Genomic DNA, 22,370 nt, shown 5'->3' with positions numbered 1-22,370 from the left:
AAAAGAGCATTACAAATCATGTTAAGATTGTTTAGTTTGGGATAATATCAGTCCTTGAAATGGGTTTCTCCAATTCTGTTGGCTCAGAAGAGTAACAGGAAATTTGTGAGTTTTTAACTATTTATATTGTGGTGGTTATACAACCTCTTCCTGGTCTATATTGTTAGAATAGAATGACGTTTGGATGGGCATTGCTGGGTTTTGCCACCAGAGAATCATGTTACATCATTTTAAAGATAAAAAAAATGGTTAGTTGAAAGTTTCCAAGATGCTATTATAATCTTTACCTTGCATATGTATTCTCTTTTTACGATATCCAGTGAGAGGTGTGTGCCAGAATAGCTAAGTAAGATTTATCTTCAGTGATGAGATGTGTTTCATTTCAATAGAAAATCAACTACTTAGGCTAAAACTTTTCCAAAGGTATGGTTGTTCCTAGTCTGTCATGCATGCCATCAAGAATGCACCAACTCTGGGGGAGGAGCCAAGATGGCCTCTTGAGCGGACGCAGACTCTTGCTGTTCCAGCAGAGCCTCACACTTCTTCCATGCCCCCCAGTCCTAAATCGCTCGCCTTCATCTGTTTGAAGGGCAAAACAGTACCCGGATCACCTGGAGACAAGGACAGAGGGACGGTGGCTTCCTTCAAGGCCCTCTTCGTGGATGGTTGGGATGGTGGTGCTGGAAATGGGACCAACGGTCAACACCACAGAAGTAGGAGGCTGAGGGGGCAGGAGCCGAGTGAGGAGGAGAGTGGCCCACTCGGGGACTCTGGCCGATAATAGACTGACGGCCGGCGGAACCGGTGTTGTGGAGTGAGGATAGCTTGGGAGGTGAGAGGACTTCTGTTAAGCTGGACCACAACAGACCGGGGATGCAGTCGTCGAGGATGGGCAGACTGACTCCTGGTCTCCTCTATCTAGGAAATGCATGAGGGGAGAAGCACTGTTGAGGCTGGTAGTGAATCCCTCTTGTTCTTATCTCACACCCCGGGTGAACAGTGATTGTTGGGCAGCCTGAGTAGTTACCTCTACGGGCAATGGACAGGAGCAGAATTACATTGAGTGAAGGGAGCTTCTCTGCATGTGAATAGTATGAGGCCAGCTGTTGGCAGAGAGGACGCATTGAGGTGCCCCTGCATGGTGTGAGTAATTTTACAACTAAACAACAATACCCAGTAAGAGTGAGTAACCTATTTACGTAGACAGAACAAGGACATATAGGCCCTCCCGCCCGCCACAAATGTCGCCTAACCCAATGCTTCCAAAATCAAGAAGAGACTTGGGTCTGCATACTAAAAATAAACCCACCTTTGAGGAGGTGTTGCCAAAAATGTCCTAGGGTCCAGGAGTTAAGGATATGTTGAAAGACAGAGACACTGAAGCCCCCCTCTACATTTGAGTTAAAACTGTTGATGCTGGCAGGAGCAATAACTCAGAAGATAGATGGGGCGAAGATCATGGTTGCCTTTCTGCAGCAAGACATTGACAAAAAATATAAGACAACATGAAGGAAGTAGAAACCAGGGTAGGCGTTACTAAAGATGCACTAATAGGCGAGTGTGTCCCAAATGTATCAGGAAAGGTACCCGAATTGGCATGATTCCCCAGCGGAGGACTTGGATGACAGATCGAGGTGCAATAATGTCTGTATTTTGGGCCTACCGGAGGGAAAGGAGACTTAACCAATGGAAGCATTCTTGACATCCCGGCTACCTACCCTTCTGAAATCCCTGGAGGGATCAGAGGAGATTCAAATCGACAGGGCCCCAGGAAGGAAAGCAGTGCTGGGGCCTGTCCCCGAATGATAATGGCAAGAGTGCAATAATACTGAGATAAGACTCTCACATTAGCAGCAACCAGTCAACAGAGAATCGTTGAATATAATGGAATCAGGATATCCTTCTTCCCTGATTATGGTACTGCCACTCAGAAAAGGAGAAAGTGCTTTGTTGAGGTTAAATGCAGAATGAGAGAGTGGAACTTGTCCTATGCTGTGGTACCTCTGGCATGTCGGAGGATGATGAATGTGCAAAGGGAAACAACACTTTTTTTGATAAGGTGGAGGAAGCCATGCTGTTTGTTGATAGCTGATAAGGGGAGGCATATTGTATTTATTTTTAGCTTGACTGCTTTTGTGTTCGACAAGGTTGGTGAATCGAGAGCCACGATATAGGGCAATGAGCCAAAGGGGGTCAGTTCACATTAGTATCAAGAATAATGGATGTGGCATATACGGTGTGAAACGCAGCACATACAGTTTTTTCTATTGGCAATATTCCTCTCTATTAGGTTGTATTGGTGTTGTTACCAAGGAGATCCCCATCTAGAAGACTGGAAGGATCTGCACGTTGGTGGGGAATTGGTAGACCTGTCAGCCTAAGGGTGGTGTTCCCCTGATCTTTTATTCCTTCAACCCTTCTATTTTGCTGAATTCATTTTATGTTGGCCTTGGGGCTCTGTGCACTTTACCACTGCTAACCTGTGCTAAAGTGCTTGCGCTCACTTCATAAAACATAATAAAATTGCCATACACCCAATAGGTATATTTAAATACTTAAAGTTAAATGCTACAAGTTCCTGGTAAAGTTAGACACCATATACCCAGCGGGTAAATTAAATGCTACTAGTTGTCCTACAGTATGTATTGTGCACCATCCATTCAGGTAGCCCTTTTCAAACATGTCCCAGGGCTGCCATTGCAACCTGTTGGCAATTATACATTTCCAATTCGATTTGGCAAAATAACCCTCTTGCCAAACCTTAAGCTCCATTTTATTACATATAAATCACCCCCCAAAGTAGGTGCTAGACAGCCCATATGGCAGGGTGCCTTGTAATTAAAAAGTTAGTCATGTTCCTTTAAGTTTTATACGTCCGAGTAGTGAAAAACTCACAAATCCGTGAGGCCTAGTTCTTCCATAGGATAATATTGAGTTACCTTATTACGTGTAGTAAGTGATAACTTTTGATTAGGAGCATGTATGAGAGTCATGTTCTGTGTCAGAAATTATAATTTAAAATCCTCTTCAATGGTAAAGGTAGAAGATTTTCAGTCACAATTTTGAAATTGCCACTTTTGGAAAGTTGTCATTTTCCTGTCTTAACCATTTGGTGTCTGCAGTCTGTTCCTGGGTCACATTAGTGGGTGTAGTTGGCAGTGGTGTTTTCTATATTCCTCCCAGACAGCCACACAATAGAGGGATTAGGTGTGCCTGGATGGGCCATCTCAAACACGATGAGGAGGGCAGAACTGGGCACAGCCCCTCTTGCTCAAAATACGTTGTGCCTTTGTCTCACACAAAGAACTTCATAGTAGCCTTTTGCGCCTGTAGACGGACCGGGAGTAGGGTAGGAAGCAGGATATTCCAAACACCTATGAATGCGGAAATCTCCAGAAACTTCTCATACTTCAAAGGAAGCACCAGGTATAAAAATATGACCCTCAGACCCACTCTTCATTTCACTTTCTGGACCTTCAGAAAGGGCTGCCTGTTTCTCTGGCCTGCTGTGCACGTCAGAAGACTGCTTTGCTGCACCAAGAAGGACTGCTCTGCTGCCTGAAGACTGCCCTAAGCCCCCAGAAGTCTGTTCTGCTGATTGTGCCCTCACTTCCCCTTGAACATAGGATTATCAGAGGGACTCCAAGAGCTAGTTGGCTGGCCTCCTGATTAAAGTCTCAAGGACAGAAAAGGCACCGACCATCTTGAACACACATCTGGGCCAGGCCTGAGTAAGTCCTAACCCAACAAGAAGTGCCTTTCCAGTCCTGGACCCTTGAAAGTGGCGCTAAAGCTGCCTAGATAGTCCAAATCCAAAACTTGGGACTCAAATCATTTTTGACCAGAAATGGCTCAGAGAACAGAGAGGAGATTGTGGCCTACCTGCTCGTTGATCTGCCCCATGTTTATCGCCGGTCAGACTGAGTTCCTCTCTGCAGCAGCATATTATGCTCAGTGGCTCCTCCCAGAAGGGGTATCAGTCTCTGGAGCCCTTATTGGCTACAGTCTACTGCTTCGCCTCCCTGGAAATCTTCGACTTCCAAAAAGGTGATTAAGTCCAAACTAAGGATTTTTTCACCTCCACTTCTTCCAGCTGCTCCCCAATGACCGCACCTCCAGCTGCCTTGCCACGCTGACCTTTACCTTCTTAGACATTTTTTGTACAAGATTTTCTTCTAAGTCTGAAGTTAAACAGAGATCGAGCCTATTCCACTTCCTGTATCTCACCTGCGCTCCATTGCAGTCGGCCATAACTTTGGACAAGTGGACTTGATAAAAATTGGTGGTTCTGGTGAGGGATAATGTGTTATTAGGATTCCAATGGAGCTGCTGGAATATTAATGTCTTTTAGGCAAAGGGTGAGCAGTATTAAGATTTTTCTTGGTTATGAGACGTGACTTTATATTTAGCTTAAGTGATAAGGGGAGCACGCTGTCTGTGTGAGGAGGTGTGCAGCGCTGGAGGTCTGGGTAAACATGAAGGATACATGCTGAGCGTCCAGATTAGTGGCCAGGAATTGTCATGTGTTAGATGAAGAGTGAGCCTCCGGATAATGGAGCGATCTTTCTCCATGAGCAGTTGTTCCTCCACCCTAACCGTAAAGATCATTACCCCGCACACTGCAGCAGTGAGTAAACTGGCTTTCTCCGAGTACCATTGCTCTCCCAACCCAGCTGTAAAAATGACCTCATCTTCTGCAACCGATATCCCTCTATCACCAGCAGACAGGATCATGACCTACTCATTACACATTACATGAGCTCCTGCTGTGATTTGTGAGCTATTCCATGTATGCCTTGACATTCTTTCCATTCTAGGAAAGCTTTCCACCTGGTATAGAGATGGCATCAAAAGTAATTGTGTGGAAAGCAACAACATTATAGTTATTCTCCTCCCTATCCCAAATTATAAGGCAGAATGTTTAAATGATCTGTAAAAAAAACTCACATTTAAAATGTGTGCAAAGTATACAGTCTCCTTGTGCACCTTTTATTTTCGAATGGGCAGAGGACCTACTTGGTAGTCTTTGTTCTTGTCCTACAATTATCTTTAGGGCCATGTTCAAACTGGGGCTGCCTCATTTGAACCCCTAAAGAGGTGTATTATCTAAATTTCATACGTTTAAACATCCACGTCGAAGGCTATTGCCCAGGACCTCTGGTGGCAGTACTACTTGCAACTAAGAGGGCCCGATGTGAAATGAGCGGACTGACAGCCTAACCTGAGACGCAACAAGCTTCGGCTGCACCGTCGCTGTGACCAGTCTTAGGAAGGTGCTAAATACCCTACGTCGAGGTCCTCATCTACCCAATGCGAGGTCTCCAAGAAGAGAGTGCACCCTGTGAGGTGATTCTTGTTCTGTGCCTTACAAACCACGGCGGTGTACCTGAATTAAATGGATGGTGAGATTGATATGGTTACCGGCCCTCTCTCCCCCGGAAACTGGGTTGGAACTGCATTTGAGAAATTGTTCGCAACAAACAAGATAAGGTGGTTGGTTTGGCTGTATGCAGTTTTTAGTGCATTGTTGTGGGACCGCTGTCATAACTGTTTCCCCCCCACCCCCGGTCGGCAAAATGGCGACTTAACCCAAAGCTGAAAAGACGCAGCCCAAGGCGCTCAGGGGAGCTAGGTACACCCAAACTAACAAGTTGGATCGCTACACGCAACCCAGAGGATCGCCACCAGGGCCTGGGAAGTCGCAGGACGGACAAGTTGGGGACTCGGCCACTGCAGCGGAGCCTACGCTGCAAGATGTGATGGCAGCGATAAACAGGGTACAAGCCTTCCTTGGTAGTAAGATGGAATCCCTAGATCATAAACTTGATACAGTAATTATAGAAGTTAATTTGCTTCGAGCGGACCTCACGAAGACTAGCGAAAAAGTTAAATCGTTAGACATCAAGACCACTAGTCTTACAGATGATGTGACTCTTTTACAACAGGAACTTCATGAGCTTAAAACGTCCAGTGAGGTTGCCAATCGTAAGATGGATGAATATGAAGGGAGGGCCCGTAGAAACAACGTGCGTATTATTGGAGTGCCTGAAAAGGCAGAGGGACAGGCGGCTGACCTTTTCGTCGAACATCATTCTCAACCACTTGAAACCCAAGGGCCTGGAACGCTTCTTCACGATCGAAAGAGCACATAGGATACCAGTGGGAAGGCCGCGACCTGGTGCACCTCCCCGGCCTATGATCGCGAGGGTGCTTAATTTTAGGGACAGAGACGTTATCTTGCAAGCCTCCAGGACCGGAGGCCCTCTCCAATATGTAAACTCCACCCTAAGTTTTTATCCGGACTTTACGCAGGCGGTGCAGAGACAGAGGCAGACCTTCATGGGCGTCAAGCGGAAACTTCGTGATAAAGGACTCAAATATGCCATGCTGTATCCCGCCAAGTTGAGAGTTGAGTAGGCGGACAAGGCAATGTTCTTTGACAATCCCGAAATTGCCTCGGACTGGCTGGAGACCATCTCCTCTCAGAATGGTCCGTGGCGAATGAGTGGAGACAAAGAGGATGGTGCATAAGAGCAAGAATAAGAACTAACACTATTGCTTATGATGTCTGACTAAATTGATAGATGGAGACGATATGAACAGAATACGCAGATAAGTCAGTCATACACACTTTGTCTCACTGTCTGACAGAAAATATGGGGACGGGCGGGGAAATCGGGGGTCGTACTCCTCCTCAGGGTTAATTTTCGGTAGTTTAGTAGTTTGAGTATGGGGCGACAGGCACACTGCAAGTTGGGGGCGGTAGAACACCGTAAGCAGGGGTGCAGGGAGGGGGGAAGCGCACGGGGTTTGTTTGGAGGGGTAATGTATGGTATTTGTTTGTATTGTTGTTTGTACGCTTCGTATTTCAAGGCTTTTTTCAGAATTGTGACGTGCCTATGATGCAGGAAGTAGAGGGGAGACTGTTTCACTACATGTTTCATGATGGGGGTAGGGGGCTAACGGTTTTAAGTTGGAATGTAAATGGGTTGGGGAACAAAATCAAGCGCAGTGTGGTTCTTCAATTCCTTAGACGTCGGGCGCCGGATGTTGTACTGTTGCAGGACATGCACTTAGTGGGAAACTCTTGTAGAGCAATGCACAAACTGGGGTACCGTTTGGTGGCGCATGCGGGGTTCACATCAGGATCCAGGGGGGTGGGGATTCTGTTTAGGAAGACGCTCCCCATGGGGATTGACTCTGTTATCGAAGATGATGGCAGATATGTAGGTGTGTCGGGTCGCTAGGAGGGGCATACCCTCTCCGTAGTGTCAGTGTACGTCCCCCCGGGTATGCAAGCAACCACGTTCATGGATTTGGGGAAACTCCTACTGGACCTCCCGAGAGGTCTTATGGTTTTGGGAGTTGACTTCAATGCTGTGGTCTCTGGTACTATAGATAGACATCCCCCTAGAGCAGCGGTCTTCAATCTGTGGGGCTCGACCCCCAGGGGGGGTCGTGGAGTCCTGGGAAGGGGGTCGCAGATTCTGCAGAGTGCAGTTCCTGGCATTGGGCTGATCGAGGGTGCTCACGGCGGAGGCCTAATTCATACCGAGGTGTGAAAAACATCAATGCCTCATTAACAAGTAAAAGGTCTTCTAAAGACCTGTCAAGTACTTGGGTTTTACTGTGTGTGTGTCCCTGAAGCTGTTTCAACCGGGCTCACATACACGAGCTGGGAAGAGCTGGGGGGGGGAGGGGAGCAGGCTGTAGTGTAGCCCTTTGAGTTCAATGGATGTTGCGTCCCGTGACACGTCCCCCGGCCCCAGCAGGGAGGCACAGAGATGCCCTTCCATGAGCGGGAAAGAATAAGGAAGACGACGCAGAGAGATACTGACCCCCCCCCCCATGAGAGAGGCACAGAAAAGGTGGGTGGGTGGATGAATGATGGATGGATGGATGGATGTAAGGCTGAAGGATGGATGGATGTGTGAAAAGGTGGGTGGATGAATGATGGATGGATGGATGGATGAAAGGCTGAAGGATGGATGGATGTGTGAAAAGGTGGGTGGATGAATGATGAATGATGGGTGAATGGATGGATGAAAGGGTGGATGGATGAATGATGGATGTATGGATGGAAGGATGAAAGGGTGGATGGATGAAGGATAGATCGGTGAAGGATAGATGTTTGGATGGAAGAATGAAAGGGTGGACGGATGAAGGATGGATGGATGAAAGGGTGGATGGATGAATGATGGATGGATGGATGGATGTGTAAAAAGATGGGTGGATGAATGATGGGTGAATGGATGGATGAAAGGGTGTATGGATGAATGATGGATGTATGGATGGAAGGATGAAAGGGTGGATGGATGAAGGATAGATTGGTGAAGGATAGATGTTTGGATGGAAGAATGAAAGGGTGGACGGATGAAGGATGGATGGATGAAAGGGTGGATGGGTGAATGATGGATGGATGGATGTGTAAAAAGATGGGTGGATGAATGATGGGTGAATGGATGGATGAAAGGGTGTATGGATGAATGATGGATGTATGGATGGAAGGATGAAAGGGTGGATGGATGAAGGATAGATTGGTGAAGGATAGATGTATGGATGGAAGAATGAAAGAATGGACGGATGAAGGATGGATGGATGGATGAAAGGATGGATGAATGATGGATGGATGTGTAAAAAGATGGGTGGATGAATGATGGGTGAATGGATGGATGAAAGGGTGGATGGATGAATGATGGATGTATGGATGGGAGGATGAAAGGGTGGATGGATGTATGAATGGATAAAAGGTTGTATGGATGAATGATGGATGGATGTTTGAAAAGGTGGGTTGATGAATGATGGGTGGATGGATGGAAGGGTGGATGGTTAAAGGATGAATGTATGGATGGAAGGATGAAAGGGTGGATGGATGAAGGATGGATGTATGGATGGAAGGATGAAAGGGTGGATGAATGGATGTGTGAAAGTGTGGGTGGATGAATGATGGAGGGGTGTAGTGAGGTCTAACAGGCGCATTTATGGTTGTCAAAAGTTGATGAGGAGTACCAGTTTCAATAAACTTTTGTGGGAAGGGGGTCCTTACGCCTAAAAAGGTTTTACAAGGGGGTCTCGGCATCAAAAAGTTTGAAGACCTCTGCCCTAGAGATATAGGGAGGGTGCAAAGATGGCTTCCTGAGTTCATGGATGCTGTGGGCCTGATTGATTGTTGGAGATTGCTTCATCCGGATCAACAACAGTTCACTTTTCACTCTGGTGCGCATGGTAGTCTATCGCGCATTGATCACTGTTTAGTGCCTGCGGCCCAGGCATATCACATCACAGAAACGACGCACCTAGCGAGAGTTATTTCGGACCATTCGCCGCTTTTGATCAGGCTGGATGTGTCCTTGGAGTCAAACTGTAGAATAGCCCCCATTAATCCTTGGTATATACGCAATCTTAAAATCCGTAAAGATTTGCTGAAGGCGTTGAACCACTATTTTCGGGAGAATGAGGAATCGGTGTCATCCTCAATTTCCTTATGGGAGGCTTTTAAGGTGGTTATAAGAGGCCAGGTCTTGTCATTGATTGCAAGAGCTAAGAAGGATCAAAATGCAGAAATTATGACAATAAAGTCTGATATAGCCCGTATTGAGGCGGACTTGGAGCGAGAGGTATCTCGTGGCAAGCTGCATGCCCTGAATCTCAAGCAGCTTGAATATAGAGCCTTAGTTACTGAAAGTGCCAGGGCGCCGAGTAGAGAGCAGCAAGGTCGCTTATATGATGTCGGGGATAAGGCTGGGAAACTCATTGCATGGTTGGATAAGAAAGACGGAGCCGATCGGGTCGTCCCAGAATTGGAGGCGTCTGATGGAACGCGTATAACTGATCCCCAAGGCATTGTTGATAGTTTTGCGAAATATTTTCGTATAGTGTATACCTCAGTCACAGGACGGCCGGAAGAGGACTCTCGCTTATTGTTGCGGGATATCCGCCTTCCAAGCCTGACTTAGGAAGATCGTGACTTTATGGACAGTGCACTAACCGTTGATGAGGTGTCCCTTGCAGTGCGTTCCTTGAATTCTGGTAAAGCGCTGGGTCCTAATGGGCTCCTGATTGAGCTGTATAAACTTAGACCCGATAGGATTGCCCCTTATCTTCGGGGTATGTTTTTGGAGGCCCGGGAGAGGGGAGTGCTGCCGTATGATCAAAGAGTGGCATCTATTGTAACTATTCATAAGGAGGGAAAGTCTAAGACCAATTGTGCTTCTTATAGGCCGATTTCTTTATTGAATGCAGACCTTAAGATTCTTGCTAAACTCTTATCCAATAGGCTAATCAAAGTTATTAGCGGGCTGGTACACCCTGATCAATCGGGCTTCATTCCCCATAGAAATACTGCCTTAAATCTACGCAGACTGCACGGGGTGTTGGCCAGAGCTCACACTCTGAGGGAACAGGCTGTAATAGCATCGCTCGATGCAACGATGGCCTTTGACACGTTGGAATGGCTATACTTGTGGGCAGTTCTGACTAAATTTGGATTTGGATCGGAGTTTATTGGATGGGTGCGTCTGTTATATACCGACCCTCTTGCGCAGGTGGTAGTGAATAACAGGGTTTCGGCAACGTTTACTCTGGGGCGAGGCACCCGACAAGGGTGTCCGCTCTCTCCCCTTTTGTTTTCATTGGCAATGGAACCATTGGCGGCGTGGATCCGCTGGGAGCTGTCCATTCGAGGTATTCGGTGGTCACCTCAGGTGGAGGACAGGATATCTTTATATGCAGATGGCATTCTGCTCTATTTGACTTCACCCAGAAAATCTCTGAATGTTGTTTATGTCCTGGCCTCCTACAGTAAAAATTTGGGACTCTATAAACTGGGGGAAATCCTATCTGTTTGTGCTGAGTGATGATGCCCCGATCCCTCCACGAAACTGCCCGATTCAGATTGCCGCGGATGGGTTTACATATCTGGGAATCTTTCTTTCATTAGATCCTGCAGTCAGATACGAGAGAAACCTCCTCCCCCCTTTGGTTAGGTTGAAAAGTGATGCGAATAGTTGGAGGAAGCTTCCTCTTTCCCTGTTAGGGAGGGTTGCCCTTTTTAAAATGATGTCCCTACCTTGCTTCCTTTACGCCCTTCAGAACACCTTAGACCTGGTCCCTGCTAGTTATTTCCGAGAGGTGGAGGGGATACAACGTAATTTATTGTGGGAAGGTAGGCCTCGTATTGTCTTAGCCAAATTGACGTTGCCATGGTATGACAGTGGTATTGCTGTCCCCGACATCAGAAGGTATTACTGGGCGTCTCAGTTGGCCGCTATAAACCACGGTACTTATGGGCCGGGCTTGGACCCTGGTTACGCCATGGACAGATGGCTACTTCCGGGTGGAAATTATAGTAGAGCTTTATATGCCATATCGGCAGGGAAAAGTTTGACGGGTCCTACTAAGGTGGCGGTGCGGATATGGCATGACGCCACTGGTTCCTTGGGGTGGAGAGACCGCTTAACGCTTGCCACTCCACTATTTGACTCGGACAAACTCGGGAAGCTTTGGAACACAAAAGGCTTCGACAGATGGGACCTGATTGGAATCACTACAATTGGAGATATATGGGTAAGGGCAGGATTAAGACATTCGCCGAATTACAAACTGAATTAGAGTTGAGTGGAGCAGAGTGTTTCCGCTATACGCAAGTCCGACATGCGCTGCAGGCGGCAGTACCGACAGGAGAGGAACTGCCCGAGTCCTCGCCGTTAGAAGATAGGATATTGGATGGGCATTTGCCCGATAGAACTATCTTCCTCATCTATAAAAAAAATTGATCAATAACAGAGCGGATCTCCTTGTAGAGTTGAGGAACAAATGGATGGGAGATGGTATTGAACTGGATGATGAAGACTGGCAAACAGCCGTGTCATCCCCGAAAGAGGTAGCAATTCCGCCGCGATTGAGGCCTGTCCAATTGAAAATATTACATAGAGTATATGTCACAGGTCCACGTTTGATCCGGATGGGGCTTTCAGATGACTATTTGTGCAGGCGAGGATGTGGGCAGGTGGGCACGTTCCTTCATATCATCTGGGAATGTCGCTATATGGTGGATTACTGGAGTGCAATACATGATGTTATGCGAGAGGTGCTGGGCGTGCCATTGTTGCCAGAGGCGAGGAGATGTATCCTTAATATTTGGGAACCCACAGACCTAAATACAGCACAGACGAAGTTGGCCACTCTGGGGGCAATGATAGCAAAAAGGAATATAGCACAGAAATGGGCCTCCGGAAGACCACCTGCGCTTGAGGAATGGAAAGAAAGCATGGATTGGTGTATGTTCCGTGAAAAGACCGTATACCTGGCCAGAGGCCGACCCCGTAAGTGGGTGACTGTTTGGGGGCAGTGGAATCAATACAGGGGTGAGATTTGTGTACCACCGATTGACCCTCCTTTGGATATGCCCTCATCCCCGTGAACCTTGTTTGTAACGATATCTCGCCCCCCCCCCCCCCTATCCTCCCTCCCCTTCATGTCCCCACAAGTATATATGATTTGTTTTAATGATATGTGGAAATGTCCTCCCTATGTTCTATGCACTTTTTGGATGCCTTGTATTAATAAAAAAGAAATATATAAAAAAAAATCCACGTTCAGACTAGCAATGGCTCAGAAAAACCCATGAGATAGTGTTTTATCTTTGGAACAGTTATCAACATAAAACTCTCTTTTGATGTATGTTATGCTAATAGATTTTCTGTTGCTGAATTGGGATTTACATACATTTGGAGCTTTAAAAAATATTAATGATTATTTTTGTCTTGCAGCCAGTTCTCTGGACAAAGGAGCATGCATGGGAGGTTCCACGCTCAGCCTCCTGCATGACCGCACATTTGGTTACACTGGGGATAGCCAGGCCCAAGAACTCTGCTTGTACCTTACCAAGGCAGCTAGTGTTCCTTACTTTGAGATCCTGGAGAAGTGGGTCTACCGCGGGGTGATCGTGGACCCATACAGGTGAGACTTGTGCTAGGAATGGAATAGACATTGTATTATGCAAAAATATAAAGAAAGACAAAACATGGAAAATTAAGGCAGAGGAGATTGTACTTGAATCCGGAGAAGGACAAAGCAAAGGTGATGGGCAGTGTTAAATTTGCAAAATAAAGAGCACCAGTGCCCAAAGTGTGGCTCAGCAGTCCACGACTGCCGCTATTAAATGCTGCGCACCAAATTCTATGGCTGCATAGTCCTGAATCCACCTAAGGCCTCTTTAATTCACTACCAGGCACTCCCTCTCCATTTCTCTCACTTGTGCAGGCTCCTGCTTTCTTCTTTTGGGACAGCTTTTCCGTCTTTCCCCTTCGTTTCTTTTTTCCCTCTCTTGCAATCAGGAAATGTCTAATGGGTAAAAATGAGTGCTGGTCCTCAAAAACGAGGGCCGGTGGCCCCTCACTGGCAACTACCAGCTCAAATTAAGCACTGGTAATGGGAGGGAAGGATAATGTGTACAAGATGAAGGAAAAAAGTACAAAGCCTATAATCTATTTTATTTGTAGGGCGTACAGGTTTTTCATAGCTGATACTTCTTTAACTCCTATTGCAGTAACTTGTGGGCATATGTATGAACAAGCCATTTTGCGATTCCTTAATAGCGATTTTTAGCGAATTGCTATTAACGAATCGCAAAATGCTATGTATGTAGGAATCACAATATTAATTGCGATTCCCTAATATTCCTTAATTGCGAATCGCAAATCGCGATTCGCTATTAAGAAATACCTTCCCATTCATTCCTATGGGCTAGGAGGCCCATAGGAATGAATGGGAAGGCATTCTCAATTTGCGATTCGCAATTAGAGAATCGCAAATTGAGAATGCAATTTCAAGGGTGCCAGGGGTCAAAAGGACACCCTGTTGGACCCCTGAAATATGTATGTGTACACATGTGGCGCACATACAGGCCCTAAGGGCGTGTATGTGCGCCACATGGCACTTTAGAAAATGCAAAAAAGTGCATTTTCCAAAGAAATCGCAAATTACCACCAACTTGAAGTTGGTGGTAATTTGCGATTTCTTAAGGCCAAATTGCACTTTTTCTGTTCTTCATACATTGCATTTAAGGAATCGCAATTTAATTGCGATTCCTTAAATGCAATCGCAAAATAGAGATTCGCAAATTTTGCAAATCTTTATTTTGCGATGCCCTATTGGGATGATACATCCCAAAAGGCCTTTTCCCATTCGCAAACGGGCTGATTCTGAGAATTGGCCCGTTTGCGAACGGGAAAAGGGATTGATACATATGCCCCTTGGTTATTAATGGGTGAACTGTGCTGCAGGATTTACATATTCCAGGGAGAACGCTTATAAGAAGATTGTATGACTTTAAATCGATTACTTGTACTTTTCCATATATTTACTTTGTCCTAATTTCTTCCATATATCCATAACATAGAATAGCTGTTTAATTTGATCCCTTTCCTATGTCATACCGTCACTTCGTCCCCATCCCTAACACAAAACAATACCACTCTTAATTTAGATTAAATACTTTAGAATTCATTAATATAAACCCATACCATCACTCTATATTGAAGGAAATTACAGATTGTATTAAAGAAAATAAAAACTTAACACATTCTTTACAATCCTCGGGCTAATAGCTCTGATAAAAATGATAATCTTGACAATCTTGAATATCTATTTCTCAGCTGCCAATTGTGTTTTTTACGCATCTTTCTTCCAAAAACTAGAATCTATGATTTCTTATTTTCCATGGCAAGATTCGACTTAAGAAATGGCGCTTGATGTCCTACAGGGCTTTATTTAGCAGGGAGGTTTAGCTGTACTGAATTTAAACATTTACTATTTTTTTTCTTTGCTCGGTTTGCATGAAGATTTTACAAAGGACATCAATTCACTATTTACTATGATAATAAAAGGATATATATTAAGGTGCAGGATATATCAAAGACATGCTCCGCCTGGTTAAATCGCCTAAAAAGGTGTGATACAAGGTGCTAAATTGTTTTAGTTTTAGACAAGCACAATTTTCTTTTCCTGTTTCAGTATACCCAGAACTAAATGCTGCAACTAGATTTACAAATCTGGTTGCACAAAATCTTCTAGATTTCGATCAGGCATTAATAACCAGATGGAAATTTAATAAGAACCTTAAGGTCTCAGATTTTTACCTAATATTGCATGGAAATGATGAGATGAGCTAGCTGGATCAATTAGCATGGATCAAAAAATTAATGCAATGGTCCTATAATGGGATCTACGTATTTCTTATAAAGATATCTCCGTCATCAATATATAAACAAGAGGAATTAGTGTATAATTTTTTGAGAATCCTTTGTATGTTAAAAGTTGGGAGCTGAAAGGGCATGCTTACTGGTGCTAAAACCTCTAATATATTCGATAAAACTCAGGAGGACGGCCAAGAGGAGAAGAGCTAAACGCATCAAAAACCATGTGGAGAAAATGTTATGAGCTAAATTTTTCACCGCTTGGAGACACTAATTATCGTAAGATACAATTTTACGCTTAAGGGCTAATATATTATGCCCCCGACCCCCTGTGCAAGATATTTCCAAGTAACTCAACCTCGTGCTTTAGCTGCAGACGGACAAGCAAAGCTAATTAGTTTCATACGATCTGAACTACTGGTAAACTAAATAACCTTTGGAACTCGATTTTTGAGTGTCTTGAGAAAATGTTTTTTGTACAAATCGTGCGCAATCCATGTATTCCTCCGATTGGTTATTTCCCTCTACTAGGACCAGCACAGTGGTTTCAAAAACAGTATATATTGCGATGTTAGTAGCTCGATCTTTAATTTTGCAGTTTAGGACAACCATAGTGGTCTCCACCTTTGCAGAATGGTTAGATAAAATGATCAGAGTGTGGCAGCAGGGCGAATCATATGCAAAACGAGCCTGCTCCACTCAGATATGTTTTTAGATTTGGGATTCACTGTTAATCTCATAGATAAGTGGTTCCCCTGGATTTGATTTATTTAATGCATCCAGGCTTTTATATGCCGTCGGACTATTTGATATTGTGAGATCCAGAAACCAAGTAGGAGGATAATGCATTTGTTAGCACATATTTCTAAGCATTTTATTCAGCACTTTATTTATCAAATACCGCACATCTAGACCCTCTATATAGGAAGTTACATGTTTTGATTCTTAAATTTGTTGGCAATGAATTGAGTGTTAGTTTTACATTCATTTGAATTGCTGAAAATCATAAATAGCTTGGGAAACTACTGGAAGGATCTGATCAAATGATCATGGTTTGTGTGTAGAATACCCTGTGATATGATTTTAGTTTATCCAGATTTATGGAAAATCGGGGGTCTTTTTGCTGCCCCCTATTTATTCTCTCCCTTCAGAGTTAGATTATGATATGCCTTGTGCTTAGTCTATTGTTGATACATACAAGGAATTACAAAGCGTCGTACATTTTTAAGCTTGGTTTTGTGAATGTATTAGTCAGATACCCCTTTACTTATTTTTTGATGTATATATTCATCCCTATGTTTATGTTTTCAGATTTGTTCTGTTACCCTTTTGAAACATTGAAAAATAAAACTTTAAAAAATGTACTGTTTCTAATATTAACCTTTAACCCAGCCCTTAATGACTTTAAATCAGTAAAAGTTTTATTGCAATAATTTAATATTAAGTTTAACCTTACCCCCTTCTTTTATCCCCCTAAATAAATTAACAATTTATTAAATCTGTTGTATTCCTAATACTAATTCATACTCCTATGATTATTTTAAATTGAGTAGTTTAAATCACATTAAAGTAGGCTATTTTGTTTTACCGTAATTCTTACTCTAGCCATAAATAAAATGTAAATAATTATACAACAACAATACTAACCTACGGTTGCATTTGGTACACACGTTTATCTTTCTTTAATACTAACTTTTATTCAAACTGTAATTGTTGTTTATTTTATATTATATTTAAATACACTAATAAGTAACGTTATTCTAATACAAATTCTGTCACCCCACCTGAAATAAAAGTACAATAATATAATTTATTTACTAGTAATTTTGTTTTTTATAACGGAGTTCAGAATTATACTTCACCTTAAAAGTTGGTTTATGGATGCTTAGGGCTTGGTGATAATGTCAGTAAATGTAAACCAACTAAAGGTGCATGTTATGATGTGTATTCGTAATGCGCACTATCGCCCACGAGGATATCCTGGTGCTGAAACAAAGTCTAGTTTAGACTGTGGTTGTCTCTTCCTAGGGAGCTTCTTGAACTGGCTTTGTTCGTTCTCTCTGACCTACTTTGTGGACCAAAGGTTCCTGAGTTGAAACTAGCTCACTTTGAGACACAACGCAATTTTAGAATGGATATGCCTTTGTATACAATACACATAGGCCCTTAATATGATGTTGGTCGAAGTTGCCTCCGACGGACATCATTGCAGATTCTGGACCAATCGACCTCTGGTCAGCGGTCCAGACTGCAGTATTACAGTGCGACTGTACATGGTACCAGGGGTGTGGAATTTAATAAAATATCTACTTGTCCATAGGACAGGTAGCTTCATAAATCTACTTGTCCTGTACAAAATCCACTTGTCCCTTTGGTGCCATCATGTAGTGCACCGTCAAAAATTTGCAGCACTCATTATATAAGAGCTCGGATAATACCCTCCTGGTTATGTCAGGCTCCTAGTATAGAAGGATTTGAATACTAGTGATTTCTTTATTTTGCCTCTTGCCTGCAGATCTACCCATTCATCCTTTCATTCACCCACTGATATCTAGCATTTCACCTTTACATTGGCTTCCATGCATTCTTTCATCAGCCTTTCACCATTCTGTTTGTCAATTCATCCATCTGCCCATCCATATCCAAATCTACCCATCCATCCCCAAACATATCCATCCATCTCAGCCATCTGTCCATCCTTTCCCTCACCCATTCTTCCGCTCATCCATCAATTTACCCTTTCACTCATCCATCCTTTTACTTACTGATCTATCCACCCTGCAACCCATCTATCTTTTCACCCTTTCCTTCATCAACACATCCATCGTCCATCCACTGTCCCTATCATCCATCCTTTCACTCATTCATCCATCTAGGAAGCCACACTTACACTCATACTCATCTATCTACCCTTTCACCCACACATCCATCCTTTCACTCACTTACCCTTACACGTTAATCATTGGCCTTTGTCTGCCGAGCTGCAGACAGAAGAGGCTTTTCAAGAGCTCCAACCCCACTGCAGCTGCTAAAGCTAGTGGTTCACGATGCCCTTGGGGCCCAACCTACTCTTCCAGCTCCAAATCTATCCTTCAAACGCATCCATCCCTCCTTCCTTCCATACATACATATATCCATCCATCCTTTCGCTCATCCATCCATCCACTTCCACTCCTCCATCCACTTCCACTCCTCCACCCACCCTTTCACTCATATCCATCCACTCTTTCACTCATACTTCCATCCAGCCATCCCTTTGCTCTTCCATCTTTCACCCCTCCATCCTCCTTTCCACTCCTATCCATCAACCCTTTCACTCATCCCTCCATCCATCCTTTTGCTCTTCCGTCTTTCACCCCATCCGTCCTTCTTTTCACTCATATCCATCCTCCTTTTCACTCATATCCATTCTCCCTTTCACTCATCCCTCTATCGCCTGTTTCACTCCTCAGTCTATCCATCCTTCCACCCATCAATCTATCCATCCTCCACCCATCAATCTATCCATCCTCAAACCATCAATCTATTCATCCGTCCACCCAGCTATTCATCCGTCCACCCAGCCATCCATCCGTCCACTCAACCATCCACTTCATCAGCCATCCACCCACTCCATCAGCCATTCATCCACTCTCTCTCATCCATCAATCCACCCTTTTATTCAACCACCCATCCTTTCACTCATCCATCCACTTTCACCCCATCTATTCACTCACCATTTCACTCATCCATCCTTGCATCCATCCTTTCACTCATCCATCCACTTTCACCCCATCCATCAATTCATTCACCCTTGCACTCATCCATTCTTCCACTCATCCATTCTTCCACTCATCCATTCTTACATACATCCTTTCTCTCATTCATCCATGTATATATCCATCCACCATTTCATGTTAATTATGAACCTTTGTCTGGACCTGCAGAAAGAAGAGGCCCATTAAGAACTCCACAGCTGCTGTAGATGCTACAGTGGCGTGTTAAGATGCCCCTGGTGCACGCACAAATTGAGACGTGAGGCCCAGTGCAAGGAGAGAAATGAGGGTGTGCCTGAGGATTGCATCAATTCCCCATGGGCAAACTTATTAACTTTAATGTAAGCCCTGGATGCGGTAAAATATGAGAGGCCAAGAGGAGCGGGTCAGGGCAGTCACAGGGGGTTAGCAAGTACATGCACTGAGTGAATAATAAGGTGTACAGGCAGAGCAAATTGTAAAGGAGGGTTGTGCAGGGGCTGCATAAGAAAGGAAAGCATGAGCTTTATTGTAGGCCCCCCGCGAGGGTGAGGAGGGATAATTGGGCCGATTTTGTGGCTCAAGGGTGAAGCACAGAATGAAAGGCAGAGGGGTCACAAGGTTAAAGTCAGAGCAGGAGCCATGAGGCCCTTAAGGCAGCCCCTTACATTCCAGTGATGTCTGTGTTCTGGAGTTGCGTCTTGTGCTCGAAGAAAATGAAAGGACCAGGGGAGGGCCTGGAAGCCACACAAGAGCCTCGGGGAGAGAGCAAAAGACTGTCTATTTGTCCTTTGGACAAGTTAGAAATTAAAACCTCTTGCCCCTGTAAGAAATCTAGATGTCTCGGGCGTCGGGAGATAGGATTTCCCCACCCCTGATGGTACGATCGAATACTCTCATTTCTCTGTGGGAGCTTGTGCTGCAGCCGTAAACCAGCTGTAGCACAAGGTCCAATAGAGGTGTGGGAGATTCTGTTAAAATCTCTGCACTGTGTGGCAGGCACCTTAGGGTGCCTGCCACACGGTGCAGGGAATAACAGGGGAGCACCATAGGTGCCGCTCAGCACCCAACTGGAGTTCGTGGAGGAATAGAGGCCCCTAGGCCCCCAAAGTCACTTTCCAACATGCTCTCCATGTTGTAAAGCCTGACCTGGAAAGCCTGTCGGAAACAGACATCCGGCATTGTAATGCGGCGGTCAAAAGGGAAACCCACGTTGTGAGTCAGAAAGCCTCCGCCTTGTGGCCGGAGACTTTCCGACTCACATCGTAATCATGCCCATAGTTTTCAACTCTATCTGACTTATAATATATAGCTGAAACAAGATAACCAATACCTGATTTGTCAGTTGCAGTCAGTGCATGTCTAATTGCCTGTAGTGACCATAACCCATCCCAAGGGGACATTATAACATGTTTTGCTGTAATATTAGGAGACGATGGGTGGCATAAATACTGTCCACAGTCTTTTAGACGGCAAACACAGGATTTGGCCAATGCCTTTACCAGGGAAATTAATATTTACATTAAGCAGAGAAACTCTGATGTCTAAATTCAGGGGCTGGTTTTTGCATGTACCAGAGCATTCTTGCTCTACCTGCATACTCAAAAAATATATATGTTACCAAATGAAGTAATCATGTATAAAGAATTGCTGCTGTTAAGGCAAGACCTTACTCAAGGTGCATCAAAATCTAACCATTGTCTGTATATTTGCGAACTTGTAAACCAAAAGACGCAAAAGGTACGGTAACCAGTAACCTTACTGCCCAACAGAAAAAAGCCAGGTTTTTAGTTTTCTAGAAAAGTGGTCTCAAGAGGGATCTAACGCAGTTCGTTTGGGTGCTCCTGTCAATCATTGACAGCGTGAAAAAAAGGCTCTGCTGCCCCTTGTAACACACTTAAAGCGAGGAATATTCTGCAGCCAAGCAGAAGCTGAACGCAGCATTCTGGAGGGGAGGTACAGACAGATATCCAGGACCGGCGAGAAACACTGCTCTGTGGACCAAGAACAGGGCTATAGAATCTGTTTCCTGATGGGTAGCCAACGGATGGATTTCAAAACCGTCAAAATAGAACACCTAGGCAGATGCAAAATGAGCCTAGAAGCAGCATTTTGGGCCACCTGCAGGCCATTCACCAAAGCTTCCGCCACTTCTGGATAGAGAAAATTTGTGTCATCTAAGAATTAAGTAATCAGTGCATGTATCACAACTCTGGTCAACACCAGAGGAAGGAGGAACGATATTTCTTCAGTGTGCGAAGCATTGGCCTACCACCGCAGAGATCTGCGGCCACATAGAAAGGGCATGGCCAGCTTCACCCCAAGGTTTTTAACCACCAGAGATGGGGAGGCGGGCCGGAGGAGTGGGGGGCCAAAAATCTTCCCACCAGTTCAAAACGTGATCCCAACAGCATAATTTGTCTTCTCCACATTACATTTGAGTTGGCTGCCCTGCATCCATTAAGGATGCTACAATTGAGGCACGGGCCATCAAAGGCAGTGAGCAGCTGGGTATTGTGGCATAAGAAACGAGTTGGCAACCAAAAGGCTCGACCACAGAGGCCAGAGGGGACATGAAAATGTTAAAGAGGGTAGGGCTTAATGAAGAGCCCTGTGGAACCACCTGGTTGACTGCCTTGACCTCAGAAGAAAAGCGAGCGAACCAGACCAATTGGCCATTACAATCCAGAAAGGATTTAACCAGTCCCACGCAATACCCTCACACCCACAACAGACAGCTGGTGCAGGAGGATAGAGTGTAGGACGGTGTTGAAAGTGTCAGATTAAGGGCCGCATTTTTCTCCATATCCACAAACCATTTGATATGGTCGGAAATCTCTAATACTTCTGATTCCGTGCTGTGGCGGTGAAGAAGTCCAAACTGGCTAGGGTATAACAGCTTGCCTTGGTCAAGATAATTGGAAAGCTAGGCATTGACCAGTTTTTCTAACATTGTGGTAAATGCCAGAAGGTAAATGATAGTTCTATAGTTAAAGAAGATGTTTGGGCCCAGTGCAGGCTTCTTGAGAATAGGAACCACTTTAGCCAATTTCCAAGCAGCAGGCATGACCCCCGAGGAAAGAGAAAGGTTAAAAAAAGAATGAATCACTGGATTAATAACATATACTGCCGCAACTAACTGGGCGGGGACAGGCATCCAGGGGGAGGGGGGATATATATATATATATATATTTATATTTATATTTTTGGGAAACTCGTCACACTGCAGACTCACACTGCCCAAATCCAAAATGACGAAGAGTGGACCCAGTAATTGCTGGTGCAAAAGAGTGATTTTATTTCGTAGATGCCAGCGCTGCCTCCATGGCGCGTTTCGACTCCAAGGAGGCTTGATCACATGAAAAACTACCAGCCTTCGAGTAGACAATTTAAAGTGACAGTGCGAAATGGTTAACAATAAAAATAGTAAAAATACTGT

At 44.6% G+C, this 22,370-nt stretch overlaps 1 protein-coding gene across 1 annotated transcript in view; it reads left to right on the top strand.

The window, feature by feature from the left end:
- TUBGCP2 (tubulin gamma complex component 2) overlaps positions 1–22,370 on the top strand; it is a 465,124-nt gene that overhangs the window by 213,401 nt on the left and 229,353 nt on the right. Inside the window, exon 8 of the mRNA XM_086921996.1 lies at positions 12,771–12,960. Coding sequence (XP_086778122.1) covers positions 12,771–12,960 — 190 coding nt within the window. The remainder of the gene's footprint in view (positions 1–12,770; positions 12,961–22,370) is intronic.

The sequence above is a fragment of the Lissotriton vulgaris genome, chromosome 5, assembly GCF_964263255.1.
Source record: "Lissotriton vulgaris chromosome 5, aLisVul1.2, whole genome shotgun sequence".
Lineage (NCBI taxonomy): Eukaryota > Metazoa > Chordata > Amphibia > Caudata > Salamandridae > Lissotriton > Lissotriton vulgaris.
The sequence above is the reverse complement of the archived record's forward strand: the minus strand, read 5'-3'. Positions and strand labels throughout refer to the sequence as shown.